The sequence below is a fragment of the Poecilia formosa genome, unplaced genomic scaffold (assembly GCF_000485575.1).
Source record: "Poecilia formosa unplaced genomic scaffold, Poecilia_formosa-5.1.2 Scaffold730, whole genome shotgun sequence".
NCBI classification, from domain to species: domain Eukaryota; kingdom Metazoa; phylum Chordata; class Actinopteri; order Cyprinodontiformes; family Poeciliidae; genus Poecilia; species Poecilia formosa.
In genome coordinates, this window is record NW_006800669.1 from 82,310 (window position 1) to 96,940 (window position 14,631).

The following is a 14,631-nucleotide window of genomic DNA, read 5'->3' on the forward strand; positions in this document are numbered from 1 at the left end:
AACAGAACCACAGAACTTTATTATCACCAGAACATTTAAAGAGTCCCACATGAAGCCCGGTTCTACCAAAACCAAGACCGATGAGGAAGCTGCAGCCATGTTCTCTGGACCGGTTCCACTGTAGAACCGAGCAGAACCGCCAGTAGAACCAGTGTGGTACCAGTAGAACCCGGCCAGGTGGTTCTACCTCCAGTACTTGCTGATGAAGGCTGACAGCAGGTCCCGATACGGCGTTTTGGACTGCGGTGCCGGCAGCCCAACGGTTCTGCGGACGGTTGGTGAGCGCAGCAGGAGGTTGTGACCAAACCCGACCAGACTGGAGCAGAACCAGTACAGAGCCATGGACTGGGAGGAGGAAACAGGACGTTAGAGAGCTCCGACTCTTCAAAATAAAACACCCGGGACCCGGTTCTGATCCAGATCTAATCCTGACCCGTTTAGCTCACCGACGGGACAGAGGCAGCGATGGGGATCATCAGAACCGAGAACCCTCTGAACCCGTTCAGAACCAGTCGCTGGAAGCGCGACGCTCCGACTCTCTGCAGAGAAAACACCTGAAGAAGAAGAAGGAGATTACATCAGTGCGATGACATCACGGCCCAGGTGGCCGGGCTCCGCCCCCACACCGACCTCCAGGATGAGCAGGTTGGTGAGGCCCAGGCAGACCGGCAGGACCCAGGTGGAGTCCGGTACCGTAAGGTCTGGGAACCAGAGAGCACCCCCTGCTGCCAGCTCGCCATGCAGCGCTGTACAGGAACACAGAGATCAGACCAGAACCAGAACCAGAACCCAAGCAGAACCAGAACCCAGCCCCTACCTGGCCGGTCCAGGCTGAGGTTCCGCAGCGCCAGAGACAGGCCAACCCAGAGCGGCAGCTGGACCCAGACCAGCAGGCTGGCTTTGAACGGGTGGCAGTTGTCCCGGACGTAGAGCTGCGAAACCAGACGGCGCAGGTTCTTCTGGAACTGGACCCTGTGAACAGAAACAGAACCTTTTCAGACCCCAGAAACAGAACTCCAGTTCCTTCCTGGACTCTGTCCAACCTCGATTCCAGGGTTTCCCCCAGAGTATTATAGGCCTGGCGGCCCGCCATCCTTTACTAGCGCCACCGCCAGGCTAAACCTTTCTTGTGTATGTTTTTAGGAAAATAATAATTTAAAAAATATATATATTTTTTTTCTTTTCTTTTTTAAGCCAGATTGCAAGTGTCTCTGTTGTTCTGAGCGTTTCACTGGCAGAGCAGATTTATTCCTAAAAGATTTGTTTATAGAAGATAGGTTTATAGTTTATGCTCTTAAAGCCGGACCGATCACACCGCTGGCGCCTCTCCGCTGCAGCAGCTGGATTAAGTTTACCTCGGCGCGGATCCTTTCACTCAAACTGGACACAGGCTGATCTTTATGGATATTTACATCAACCCCCTGTGAGGAATTATGATTCTTTCCAGAGTTTTTGATCAAGGTAGGACTTTAAACACCACTCTGGTTAGCTCTGGTTGCACAGCTCTACGTGAACTGCAGGAATAACTTGCAGTCACTTTCAGAGGTGCGTTGAGCGAGCGGTGAGAATGATTTATATTGGGAAAAAAAAAATTTGGGCGGCCTTTCCAACCCAAAAACCCGCCACAGCCCCGCGCTCCCCCTGCGCGGAAAAAGTACATATATGGGCCCACAGGGCGCGGGTGTGAGAGAAAAAAAAACAGCTAACCTGATCATGCAGGTTCAGCCTGGTGAGGCGCTTTCACACTCTCCTGTCTGTAACGCATCAAGCTGATTTTATATTATTATTTTTAGTAATATTTTTCCGGTTACTCAATGCATCAAACTATATCAAATGCTTTGTCCACTTAGTCAGACAGAGTTAATGTTCGCAGCGGTGCGGAGATCTGAGAAACTCGTCCCATAAACTCGACCAACCAGAATAGTTTCTGTGACGCTTATTAAAAACTCAACAGACAAAAAATGTTAGAGCTACTAAAGCCACATTAGCAGCATTGAATTAAATCTCCTGTTTGTTGCGCATCTCTGCATAGTGCAGCAGATTACCTCATCATGCAGGGCCGGTCCAAGGCTGTATGAGGCCTGGAGCAGAATCTGACTGAGGGGCCCCTTTTGTTGCTAAAAATATCAGCACCTCTAACAGATGTGTTGGATTTAATCTGAGAGAGGGGGACTATTTTAATTGGCCAACCTAAAAAGCAATAAATTATAATTGCAGTTTACTATTTGTGAACAAACAGCTCAAACTTAAAGATTAAACTCACAGCATCAGATTGTTGCTATGGTAACAAAATAATCTAACCATGAATATTGTTCTTTGAAGTTTTACAAAGTAAACTTGCCAGATCCATAAAATCTTACATTTAAATGTTAAACAATTTAAAATCTTTTAATTTATGCATGCTGAAATTGAATCTAATTTAGCAGCATTGATCATCTCAATAACAAGTGTTACATTCATGTATCTGTTGTCTGTGTTAAAATATTAGCGTTTATGAGGTCCCTGAAGCCCTGGGGGCCTGATGGAGCTGCTGACTTAATTTGGATTAAACAAAAGTGCAAATAATTGATATTCATTTTAATTGTATTTTTTGATTTGTTGTTTTTAAGACTAGTTGTGGGTTTAAGTGGTGTTTCACTTGCGAAGTTTTCCCGTAATGTATAATTACCGAGTAATATTTTTAAATTTCCTATCATCTTAACATCTTTTAATACAAAAACACGGTGGACCGCCGGTGGACCGACCACCGGGCTTAGCAGGTTTTCTGGGGGAAACCCTCGATTCTATTATGTTTGAGAAGTCCTTTAATCTCCATGGCAACCATTCAGCTGCCTGGGTGGACCTAGCCCCGCCTTCGAGGTGCAGCTCCTCCCCCACTCAGCTCCTTCAGACTAGCCAGAAGCAATTAGCAAACACATGCTGAGCTTGCTATAGGAGCTGCTGCTCAGAGTAAAAACATTAAAGGGTTAACAGAGGAGCCATGGTGGGACGACTTCCTGAAGGCAGAGCTTCTTAAAGAAACAGGCTCAATTTCAAGAAGTTAAATCAGGAGGACAAATTTCTATTAATATTAAGCCATATTTGATATATATAATATTTTATAACAACTGAAGGTAACATAGCTACTGGATTGTGCTATAAAATGAAAGACAGATGATACTGGCTCTTTAAACTTTTTCATTTTAGTTCAATTCTTCCAGAAATAACTTTTACAATCTGAAGCATGAGAAGGAAGAGTGTGTAAGATCTCCATGCTTCTATCCAATTCATTACAATTTTGAGAAAACTTTTAAAGAAGTTGCTAAGAAAGTATTTCTGTTTAATGGTTTGGAATCATCCAGGCTACGCAAAGCGTGATGTCATCAGATGCTGACACTACACCTGGATGTAGGAAGCAGGAAGTAGAGGTCCAGAAAGTCCTCCCCTCCAAGATGGAGGAGTTTGGTGACTCTGGTAAGGCTCAGACCCATCAGTAGATGGCAGCATTTGCTACGTTAGAACTTGTTCAGCAAACCTGTATCCATCTCCGCTTTAATATATTAACACTTTTTTAGAAAAAAAAGGAAAATGCCTCAAGCGAGTATAAAAACATTTTTGCAAAACTGAGTTTTTGTCATTTCCATCAAACCTTTCTCATGCAATACTTTGAAATGGGCAGAAAGAAAAACGTTGACGGAAACTCGGCTCGTGAAGAAAGTCTTGGTGAAGGAAAACCTCTGAACCCAGAGAGGATGAGCAGGAAACCACCTGATTCGACCCGGTTCCAGTCTGTGAAACAGAAGCCAGGTTCTGCCAGAACAACCCGATCAGAACCAGAACCCAGACCTGGTACCAGGCGGTTGGTTCTGTCGATCCTCACCTGCTCTGCTTGTCCGTCCAGCCTTGTTCTCTCCCTCGGAGTGAAACCTCGAATCGAAGCCTCTTCGCCAGCTCAGAGATCTCGGACTGCAGCGCCTCCACCTGCAGCACGAGGGTTGCTATGGTTACCATCACAGGAAGCATGTAACCTGAGGTCGTAGGTCAACATTAATCTAGTCTACAACTGGTCCCTTTTTATGCAGGTCTGTTGCCATGGTAACTGGTGCTGTAAATTGACCCTGATGACGTTAAACTGAACAACACCTACCTTGGCAATGATGATCAGCTGGTAGGCGGCCAGCGGCAGGGTGATGCAGGTCCTGATGGATGCTGTTGCCATAGCGATGCTCAGCCACCATGGCAACCCGGTTACCTGGTGCGCGCTGACCAGGAAGTTCTCACACAGGTGAACTGGAGCGGAGTCTGATAAGCTGCCGTACCATCCACCTGCGGCGCTGGCTCCTCCCGACCCAGACGCCGGCCTCACGCTAGACTCTGTTGTACAGGTGAGGGGAAGGACAGGAGAAGCCCACCTGCTGAGGACGTCACGTGCACGTGGCTGCAGGACTCTGCACCTCACCAGCCCCCCCACGGTGAGCATGGTGACCACGTGACTTTAAAGCGCCCACGTGTCCTTTAAAGCTAAGAAAACTCCTTTTCCTCACCTTCATCAGAAGCAGTCTGTTTCAAAGCAGCCCATAACTGACCGAGCGTCACTTAAACATGACGTCACTGACCAATGCGGCGCGGAGGTATGACGTAACGATGCTGGAAAAACAGAAATGACAAAAATAAAATAAAATAAAAATAAAAAAACAAAAAATAGAAAAATATCTTAAACAAAAAAGACAGTTCAAATACTAATAAGCTGTTTTGACGACAGCTCACCAGAGCAACCTTTTCTCTTCACAATAAAAGCATGCAGTGGCTATGATGACAGCGCGTGAAACCATTTGAAGGAATTAAACCTCACGAGCGGAAGTACGTGGACAATGCTGGGAACAGAAACTGAGTGGCTTATTTACTCAGCATTAACATTTTATCTCTGGATAAAGCAGGTAAAGCTAATTACTTTCATCTCTTATTGTGAAGGTCTTCAGCGGAAGTTCCCCTGAGGAGGACGGTAGTCATGGCAGAGTTCGGTTCGGGCGGTCTGCTCGCGGCTTTGCTGCTCTTCACAGCCCTCACCTTACGGGATGTTTATGTGGGCCGGTCGGACCACAGAACCGGCGTCTTTGCAGAAACCGAACCGGAGGGCGGGAAACCCCCAAAAGCGGCGCTGTACTCCGGCCCAGTGCTCCAGTTCCGCTACTGGTGAGTTAGCATGCAGGCTAGCAACAAGCGCGATGACGTCACGCTTAACGAACTGAAGTACATTTCCTTGGAGATGAACAGAGATTATGGCTATCATATCAAACCTGAAGATTAGACTCGTCAAAAGGATTGTTATTCTTCTTAAATGTTTTTAATTATGTGATTTTTTTTGTCCTAACTTTCCTGGTTTAAAATTGCATTTGAATAATAACTTTATGAATATGAATGGGTCTTTGATCTGGACTCAGAATAAGTATTTAGTCACCAGGAAGTTCAGTAATAATTATCAATTATGTCCAGCAAATAAATTCATGAATAAATTTATGAAGAAAACAGAATCAGTTTCACATATTTTCTGTATGTTTCAGCAGCTTCCTGTTCAGACCTGAAGCAGATTATAATCTGGTTGTGTGTGTGTGTGTGTGTGTGTGTGTGTGTGTGTGTCCAGCATCTCCTGAGGCTACAGTAAAGTCTTCCAGGAATACTCCCAGGCCATCAGCCAGGTGTATCCAGACATCCGCATCCAGGGGGAGAACTACCCCCCGACCCCGCTCAACAGGTGAGACTGAAGTTCTGGTTCCAGTTCTGGTTCCGGCTCTGATTCCGGTTCTGGAACCTTCTTCCTGAACCCGTCCTCTTCCTCAGGCTCGTTGGTAACCTGGTCTCCTACCTGAAGCTCGTTTCCATCCTCCTCATCATCAGCGGTCAGAACCCTTTCCCGCTCCTCGGTACTGACACGCCTGCAGTTTGGACCTGGACTCAGAACAACAAGGTACCAGACCTGCTGTGCTGTTGCCGTAGCAACAGATGCTGACGATGGCGTTTCCTATTTCCAGATCTTCTCGTGTCTGATGGCCTTCTTCATCAGTAACATGATGGAGACTCACTTCCTGTCTACGGGAGCCTTCGAGGTCACGCTGAACGGTGAGTCCTGATTGGTGCAGAGCCGTGCAGCTTCCTGGTGTAACACTGTTTGTCTTCCCCAGATGTTCCCGTGTGGTCCAAGCTGCAGTCGGGTTACGTTCCGAACATCCAGGAAATGTTCCGGATCCTCGACACACACCTGAAGATGAACCAGGCCGACCGCGTCACCTTCACCTCCACTTAGAGCCGTGCCTCCTTCTCCTGGATCATCTGACCTCTGACCTGTACCTGAGCCGTGCTGCGTTCAGGCTCAGTGGGACGTTCAGCTGTTGGCGTTCATGAAGGCACGGCCTTAAAGCAGATCTGCCGGGCTGCGCCAGATGTCTCCGCCTCCATGCTGACTCCCATGATGCACCGGGCCAACAGCTGGCGTAGACGACGGTCACTTGACCCCTCGTTCTCTGTTCCTCTGTTGTCATTTGTTTACGTTCTTGGTTTATGGATCCAGTTGGCCTGGTTCTGGTACCACTGGACTGGTTCTTTTCTTCCAACAATCATCTGTGTTTTATTTAAAGTTTGAGCTTTTATTGTGAAAACAGGAAGCTGATCACATCAACTTTAACGATCAGCTGATAGATTGTTCACTTCAGCTCAAATAAAAAGTCTTAAAGGAAAATTTCTTCCATGTTCTGCTTGGCAGGTTTCGGTTTGTTACCATGACGACAGATCAAGTAATCCAGACCTGTCAATGATGCGTTTAAAGACCAACGTTAAACCAAGTAAAACTGAGACCAATTGGCAAAATCTTTCAGTTCTAAACCAAAGGAAAGCCGATATGACGAGTTAAATATATTCATTGACCTTCATTCATTTGTTTACAGAGTTTTGTTTGTTCTCCTGGAAACAGTGAATAATTAAAGTTTTATTTCCAAAATTGAAGATAATAAAAATGTGAGAATAGGAAATTTGCTTGATATAATTTTAATTCCCATTTTACTGCCTGAATTCATATTCTTTCCACTCAAAACTAATATCCCTCAGAGGAATATTAGTTCCTCTAAGACACTAATAATAAATTAATTTTATTTCTAATAACTATACATTAAAATTATACAAATCTTTTGCTAAATTTTCTTCTAATATGACAATTTCAGAATAAATGATTCTGGAAGCATTTGGAAAAACTTTGTTTTAAGATATTTTATCATATATTGATCAGTTTAAAGAAGACATCTGTCATGTTTAATAAAAGTTTCTGATGAAATCCGTGAACGTTCCTCAGTGAATCAGGGAAAAACGGCTGAAGGTGCAGAAACGGAACGGACCATTTGTTTTTCTTCAACGGAAACAAGGACTTACCTTCATCATCAACGTCATTTCTAGAGTTCCTATATTTTGTTAGTTACAGAATTAAACATAATGTGAAACTTTTCAGGATTTACAGAAAGGTTTGGCCTTGAGGCCGAGTAAAACTTTATAAACAAGTTTTCCTGGTTATTTTCCATCCTGCAGAGGGCGCTGATGAGGCCTCGACACCTGTAAACAACTTCCGCTGCAACAGAACAAGAGAGGAAGCTGCCGTTAGTGTCAGACTCAAAGGGACTGAGTCCGAGTTTTTTTCTATTCTCCTGATCGGAACCAAAGTAATCCGGACTGCAGTGATTCATTCTGAGAAGGATCTGTCTCCAGGTGTCAGTGGGTCCCGAAACACACGTGGAGGAGCTGCTGGTGGTGAGTCGGGAAGGCTAACGGCTAACAGCGGTGTTGTGGCGAAAAATGCTTCTGTGGGGAACTGAAACTGCCCTGACGCAGCGACAGCTGCTGCTAGGTCCTGGTTCCGGAGCCGGTCCGGCCATATGCCGGCTACCTGGTCATGTTCTAGGTGTTTGACACACAGTGGTGTTGGATTGTTTTGTGTTTAGGTGGCTGCAAACGAGCCTGATTAAAACTGTGCAGATAAATTGTTTAAAATTCCGTTTGGGTGGAAAGAACCGTCTGGTTCTGTGGATATGAACCTAATCATCAGGCTTTTATGGCACACGGTGACGCTACAATAAAATCTATCAAACGACACAAAGAATTGGAATGAAATATAAACCAGTATTTACACCAAGAGGGTCTCGTTTGGATCTGAACCGTGATTGGTCGAGGCCTGGATGACGTGGATGGACCAGGAAGTGGTCAACAATAGATGATCGGAGACGATTCAATAACCTACACCAAAAAATGAGAGTATTTAAAACATAAGATACGGGCTTATTCTATCTCTTTTAACAAAAACCTCAGAAAAAGAAGAAAAAAACTGACCTGGAATACGTAAGGTTAGTAAATGATCTAAACCTATTATGTCCTAAACAGACATTGACTGATGCAGACAAAAATAACCACCTGACCTCCAAGCTAAATTAGACTCAATCTACGAAAGAAAGGAGCTTTTATCAGATCCAGAGCAAAATGGAGATAAAACCAATTCATACTTCTGCAGACTGGAAACGAGGAGCCAATTAAAAAACACATTCAATCCCTTATTAACAATGAACGTACAGACCAAACTCTAACTGCAAAAGAAATGAGCAACTTTTATCAAAACCTTTATTGCTCTTGTTTTTCAACCCCAGACCTTCTGCTGGAGTCAAAGACTTCATCCCTCTGGGACAAAGATATTCATTTCGAAGAACTAGTCAGCGCCACCATGTGCTTGAAACTGGATAAATTCCCAGCCCTGATGGCCTTACTGCCAATCTCTACAGACATTTCTGGGATTATCTCAGAGAATTTATATTCCAGGTATTTGAAGATCTTATGTAATAATTCTGTAGCAGACCCCCCCTCAAATGAAGGATTTTGGCTTTACTGATGAACAGGTTTAATGGAGTAAAGCCTGAGTTTCACCATAAGAGCTGCATGTACAAACAAAAGACAGTGTAAGCTACAAACGACGCTCTTACAACCATAACGTATGAACTAGAACATAACGTTCACTACTAAAATATCGACTCTTATTCAAAAACCAAACCAGTATTCTTGTACAATACAGCAAATTTACAATTCCAATCAATCAATAAAAGAAACATCCTTATTTACAAATAAACGTACCATGTGCCGCTAATAATAAGATACATTTTACGACTCTGTTGCAACTTGTCTTCCGTTCAGTTGTTAAGCTGCCCTTCTATAATATAAACAAAAGAAGCTGTCTTATCAAAATAAAAGCATCAAGTTAAAAACCGGAAGTCAATCATATATTACACAAAATTAATGCAATAAGTGCAAAAGGGGGAATACAACAAATAATACAACAAATGACCCCAAATAATTTGGGGTTAGTTACAAATTCACTTCCTCCCAGCATGAAGCAGGGCGTTATCACCCTGAAACCCCAACCAGGAAGAGACGGACAGGTTCTAGACAACGACCGTCCATCACCTTCTGAACTGTGATTACAAACTACTGACGTATATCTACACAGACAGACTGGAGGCCGGCCTGAAGGATGTTATCTCTGAAACACAGACAGGTTTCACGTCTAAAAGCTCTGTACACGATAACATCAGACTGGTGCAGGATTTACCTGAGTACAGTGACCTGATTGAGGATAAAGGCTTCATCCTTTTCCTTCTACAAAACCTTTGACACGTTGGAGCATTAGTTTGTTTTCAAAGTTTTACACATATTTAGATTTGGACCAAACTTCTAAAAGCTTTTGCAACACGTCCAGCTGCACTGCCACATGGTGCGTCTCCACGTTTCACCATTAACAGTAAAACATGGAGGCAATGTTTCCCCTTCCTCTTCACCTTGGCCGTTGAAGGGATGAGGATCTTCATAAAAGACTCAAATATACCTAAATTAAAAGTTTTTGATCACCAAATTTTAATCAGCTGATGACACCACAATATTTTTGAGGAGTTGAGACCAAACCCCTAAAGTACTGGAGTTAATTAATACTTTCTCCAAAGCACCAGGTTTAACCTTAAACCTGCAGAAATGTGAACTGATGGCGATTCATGACTCTGATCAGAAATTTTTCCCATTAAATCCTGTTAAATATCTTGAAATCTAATAACTAAGATGCTAAACTCAGTGAAACTGCTAACGCAGAGAATAAATTACAGAAAGAGTTCTGACCCTGTTTGGGAGAACCTGTTTAACCAAGATGGAGTCGCTGTCCCGATGCATATACCTGCTTATTCTATGGCCAAACCTGACAAATACATTAAAGATATAAATCAGCTGAACTTTAATTTCTTCTGGAAAAATCGAGTCCACTACTTAAAGAAAGCTAATATGGTTAAAGATGGAGGTTTACAAGCTGTTGAATCTGAATGTTAAATGCGGTCTTAAAGGTAAACTAGCTGAAATCTTTTCTAATGAAGGGAAACGGTGTCTGGTTTTGTCTCCCCAAAGGTTTGTTTAAAAAAACTGGATGCATAGATTTTGTTCTTAGATGTGACTTTGGTGCTGACAGACTTCCTGTTGAGTTATCTGCTGTTCACCAGGAGGTGTTGTGTTGGAAACTTATGAACACGAACAGCTTCACTCCTCACCACAGATGAGAGCTGCAGGAATAAATCTGTGTTTGGATGGAAGAAGGTATCTGGTCCATGAGACATTGTCTAAATAACAGGCTCTCAGTTTAACAGTAATGAACTTTATGCCCTCTGCAGTCAAATATCTGGTTAAAATATAATCAACCAGCTAACCTTCAGTCACTTCAACTGTTTGGATTTAACCTTCTGGACAAAAGTAACTAACAAACGGATGCCTCAGCATCTAACTAACTTTATATTTCCTATCAGGAAACAAACTTAAAACTCCATTTTAAGTTTGTTTCCTGATTCAGAGGTTAATAAGTGGAGAACTGCTGACCTTAAAGACCCTCTGAGTCCTAGAGATAAAGAAGTTCATTTTAAAATCCTCAATAACGTTTTTCCATCCAGGGAACTTTTACCACAAGGATTCAGCTTTGACACCAACAGCTGGACCTTCTGAAGCCAACTGGAAACTTTCAGGTCTGGATCTCAACTAAACTTTTCTTCCCCTTAAAAACGGAGGATGTAATATTTGGAGCAGAAGAACCGACCTGGTACTGAACAACCTGCTGATCCTGTAAATATAGAAATGGAAAAACTGACTTTAAAAACCTTCAGAGCCTTAAAACTGATGGGGAACAAGGAGGGAATGCAACTGATGATGAACTGGATCTATGTGAGAACTAGTTCCTCTGTCTTTTCTGTTTGATGTCTGACAAATTGCATTTATTTATATTTTTAACTATTTTTTCTTTTCTTGCATAAGCAAACTAAGCAGCCGCTTAGGGCCCCAGGGCCACTAAGGGTCAGTGGAGCTGATTTTTTATTTATTTTTTTTAGTAATAATTTCTATGTCATTATAATATCAAAAACACAATTTCACTATGAAGTTATTTGTTTTTACAATAATATATATTTGATAATGCATATAGAAAGTCTTATTTTATGAATAAAAAGAAAAAATAAATTTCTCTTGGGCCCCCTGGTGGCCGCGGTAGGTACCGCAGCGTCGCCGGTAACGAGCTGCAATGAGCATCCAAACGTCCAAAGCTCCGGTCAGAAGCTAAGTTAGCGAAACAATGTCTCAGAAAAGGACTTATCCTTCAGGGAGGGAGAGAAGAAGGAGAAAGAATAGAAAAAAGCCCAGATAAAGGTTTGTTTTAATGAACCTTGGTGATGTAAAACTGCTAATAGTAAATTAGCCTGATAGCGACCTGGACCGGTCCAGTTCAACAGCCAGACATTTATGCTAGGCTCTCTGTGTTAAACCGAGTTTAACTTTAAATGAGGTGATTCTCATGGTGGTTCTGTATATTTCTGAGGTAGTTTTGGCTTCAAAACACCGAGTTTGATAACAATAATTAAAACTTCTGACTGTCTGACATCGTCTAGCTAAATGTTTCTACGTCAGGCTACATGGATGAGCTGCTCTGTGCTGTAGCTGGGATTTGCTGTTTGCTGCTGAGCAGAAGCTTTTTGTGGATAAAACAAACTATTTTTACATCGACTTCTAAGTTGAAAAAAGACTCACCTGGTATAAATGACATTTTTAGCTGTTGGAGTTACGTTTAAGAGAAATTAATTTAATCAGAGAAGGTCATGAATGTGTGTAGAGCTGCACCGACTGCAGTTTTCTGGCCGATCCCTGGTTACCGATTTTTAAAAAGCCTGAGCTGCTGATTTTGATTTTGGCTGATATGAAGTTTTTTTGTCTGAAATGTTGCTAAATGTAGCAAGAAAGTCACCGAGTTGCAACAGTGGGTGAATATTGTTAACTGTAGAGGTTCAGACCTGTTGGTCTGTCAGTCAAACCTCTCACTGCAGAGCAGAAGAGGACAGAGTTGGAAATATTACTTTAATTAAGTTAGTTTTAATGCTAGCTTTAACTTTAGCGCAAGGTGAAATATAAGACTGATCCTGATTGTTTTGAGTCGGCCTCAGTTTAGGTTAGATTTAGACTCATAGTTTAATCAATATATACCGTATTTTCCGCACTATAAGGCGCACCTAAAAACCTTCAATTTCCTCAAAAGCTGACAGTCGCCTTATAATCCGGTGCGCCTTATGTATGGACCAATATTGAGCCACAACAGGTCTAGCAACTACGGTAAGCAGCCGCCGACTTCATTTTCGCCCATAGAAGAAGAAGCGCATGGTGCATGCTGGGATAGTTGTCAGAACGCTGGTTTGTTAATAAAGTTTGACTGACCTATCTACCTACCGACCGTCTATAATCAGGTCGTCTGCAGGTCGTTTAGCACCAGGTTCTCCACCAACATGCTGTGGGCGAACAGAGAAGGGTGACCATCGGCTCTCCTTGCTGACCGGAGTCGGACTGTTTTGTTGACATTCACTTTAGTGCAGCTCCATCTAGTGGATGCATAACGTAACTCCAGCCTTTACTGTAGCGTCTATTCTATGCGCCTTATAGTGCAGAAAATACGGTAACTTAATCAGTAGAACATTTTTCTTGGATATAATGATCACGATTTGATTAAAATGAGTCTAATCATTAGTTTTTTATATTAGATCACATTCTTAGTGTATAAATCATATATTCATTTGAAAATGTTTTAGTTCATTATAACCAGAAAACTAATCAGAACATATTGAGTGTAACAGATGTTTTGGTAGTGAAACTTCTCATCTCTGAGTTTGAAGATATTATATGAAATGTGATCATTTTTATAATCAAAATCTGCTGTTTAATGCTCTATTTCAGAGGTCAGAGGTCAGCAGAGCTCTGTGGGTTCAGGAACCAGTTTAAACCAGTTTGAAATGAAAAACACAGATAGCTGATGAACTTTGGTCCCGTTTTCTTGAGTAAAATGTTTCTGTATGAAATGAACACATCTATTGTTCCTGCCCTGGGAAAGTAACAGGGAGGATTAGACAGTGGACAGATTCATCCTTGGCCTTGGTAACACCTGCAGGGTCTCTGGCTGCAAACAGCAACATTACGGCTGTTTGAGTTCACCAATAAACGGGACGTCAGACGCATCAGACAGTAAAAACGCGCCTGGATATAAAAGTAATGGAGCTAAAACAGCCAATCAGATCCCAGGATGGAGGATCTGTCTTAACTGCCACTCAGTGCTCTCTGAAGGCGCATCTTCATATTTTGCATTTGTTTGACTGACCTATCTACCTACTAGTAATTAATGTTTCCTTTCTGGCTTGGTATTTGATGGTCATATTGAGCTGTTGGTCTGATTTTATGCATTTGATTGTCTGAATAAATTCTGGATGGTTGTGAAGTTGAACAGTGACTGTTGTCTTTGTGGTTTCACTTTTACACACGACATTAACAGAGCAGGAGAGACGAGAGAACAACGAGCAGCAGGTAGAAAATGTCTCGTTTCTCAACAGCAGAGGCTGATTTTTGAACCTTTGCTGATGAAGATAAGATCAGGGGATAAGATGGGCTTCAGATGTAAGTATCAGCCAATCACGATCCCCCAAAATTAAGGAAATTGGCAGCCAAAAATCAACTGGTTGATAAATCAGTTGGCCAATAAATGTATCCTATATTATACATGTATATAATGTAAACAGTCAGAGATGCAGTAAGTTTATAGCAGGTGTGTGAATGACCTGATGATCAGACTGCTGACTGCAGCCGGTCCACACTGTTAGCAGAACTAGAGGCCCATGGAGGCTGGGGCCCCATGGAGGCTGGGGCCCCATGGAGGCTGGGGCCCCATGGAGGCTGGGGCCCCATGGAGGCTGGGGCCCCATGGAGGCTGGGGCCGGCCCTGGCCTCAGGCCTGGAAGACTTGATATCCTCAAGATCAAACGATAGATGATCAGGAGGGCGGAGCTTCCCTTAGTTCTTACTTCAGACCAGGTTCTGGTCCGATCCAGAACCAGTCAGAAATGTCTGTTCTGTGTTTTCACACAGAGTAAACCACAGCGTGTGGATCACCTGGATCCAGGTGTGAACCCAGAGAGCTAACTGACCTCTTCAGGACATGAGCAGCTCGGTGAGTCAGTTTGATCTGCAGCCACCTGATCAGGTGATCAATAACTCTTATTGATGGCTCTGTAGACCTCTGAGCAGCTG

General features: G+C 43.0%; 3 protein-coding genes and 1 long non-coding RNA gene across 5 annotated transcripts in view; 2 read left to right on the top strand and 2 right to left on the bottom strand.

Moving 5' to 3' along the window:
- Window positions 1-5,011, bottom strand: cox18 (cytochrome c oxidase assembly factor COX18). 2 transcript variants are annotated; one of them, XM_007542807.2, is made up of 8 exons: window positions 4,931-5,008; window positions 4,524-4,626; window positions 4,127-4,353; window positions 3,860-3,960; window positions 818-972; window positions 631-746; window positions 447-554; window positions 1-345 (listed from the first exon to the last, which is right to left on the bottom strand). In XM_007542807.2, exons 3-8 carry the CDS (start codon window positions 4,196-4,198, stop codon window positions 184-186), a joined length of 714 nt encoding a protein of 237 aa, XP_007542869.2. In that variant the 5' UTR covers window positions 4,199-4,353; window positions 4,524-4,626; window positions 4,931-5,008; the 3' UTR covers window positions 1-183. The 2 variants fall into 2 exon arrangements, with proteins under 2 accessions (XP_007542869.2, XP_016521973.1); XM_016666487.1 differs by having other exon boundaries at window positions 4,127-4,626; window positions 4,931-5,011.
- Window positions 4,951-6,712, top strand: selenot2 (selenoprotein T, 2). The gene is made up of 5 exons (XM_016666492.1): window positions 4,951-5,172; window positions 5,621-5,731; window positions 5,818-5,944; window positions 6,009-6,096; window positions 6,159-6,712. The coding sequence occupies exons 1-5, from the start codon at window positions 4,988-4,990 to the stop codon at window positions 6,278-6,280; spliced, it is 633 nt and encodes a 210-aa protein (XP_016521978.1). The 5' UTR covers window positions 4,951-4,987; the 3' UTR covers window positions 6,281-6,712.
- Window positions 6,524-11,438, bottom strand: LOC107834717 (uncharacterized). The gene is made up of 2 exons (XR_001660527.1): window positions 8,145-11,438; window positions 6,524-7,588 (listed from the first exon to the last, which is right to left on the bottom strand). It is a non-coding gene; the product is annotated as an uncharacterized LOC107834717 (long non-coding RNA).
- rnf4 (ring finger protein 4) overlaps window positions 7,588-14,631 on the top strand; it is an 8,899-nt gene continuing 1,855 nt past the window's right edge. The window contains exons 1-2 of the mRNA XM_007542810.2: window positions 7,588-7,767; window positions 14,470-14,551. Of these exons, the coding sequence (XP_007542872.1) occupies window positions 14,540-14,551 (12 nt within the window). The 5' untranslated portion in view covers window positions 7,588-7,767; window positions 14,470-14,539. The remainder of the gene's footprint in view (window positions 7,768-14,469; window positions 14,552-14,631) is intronic.

Excerpts from the sequence above, each read along its gene's own strand:
- cox18 (XM_016666487.1), bottom strand. The coding sequence starts at position 4,459 with ATGCTCACCGTGGGGGGGCTGGTGAGGTGCAGAGTCCTGCAGCCACGT. Across the intron at positions 973-3,859 it reads TGGACGGACAAGCAGAGCAG|GGTCCAGTTCCAGAAGAACC; the intron begins GTGAGGATCGAC and ends TTCTGTTCACAG. Across the intron at positions 747-817 it reads CCTCAGCCTGGACCGGCCAG|CGCTGCATGGCGAGCTGGCA; the intron begins GTAGGGGCTGGG and ends GTTCCTGTACAG.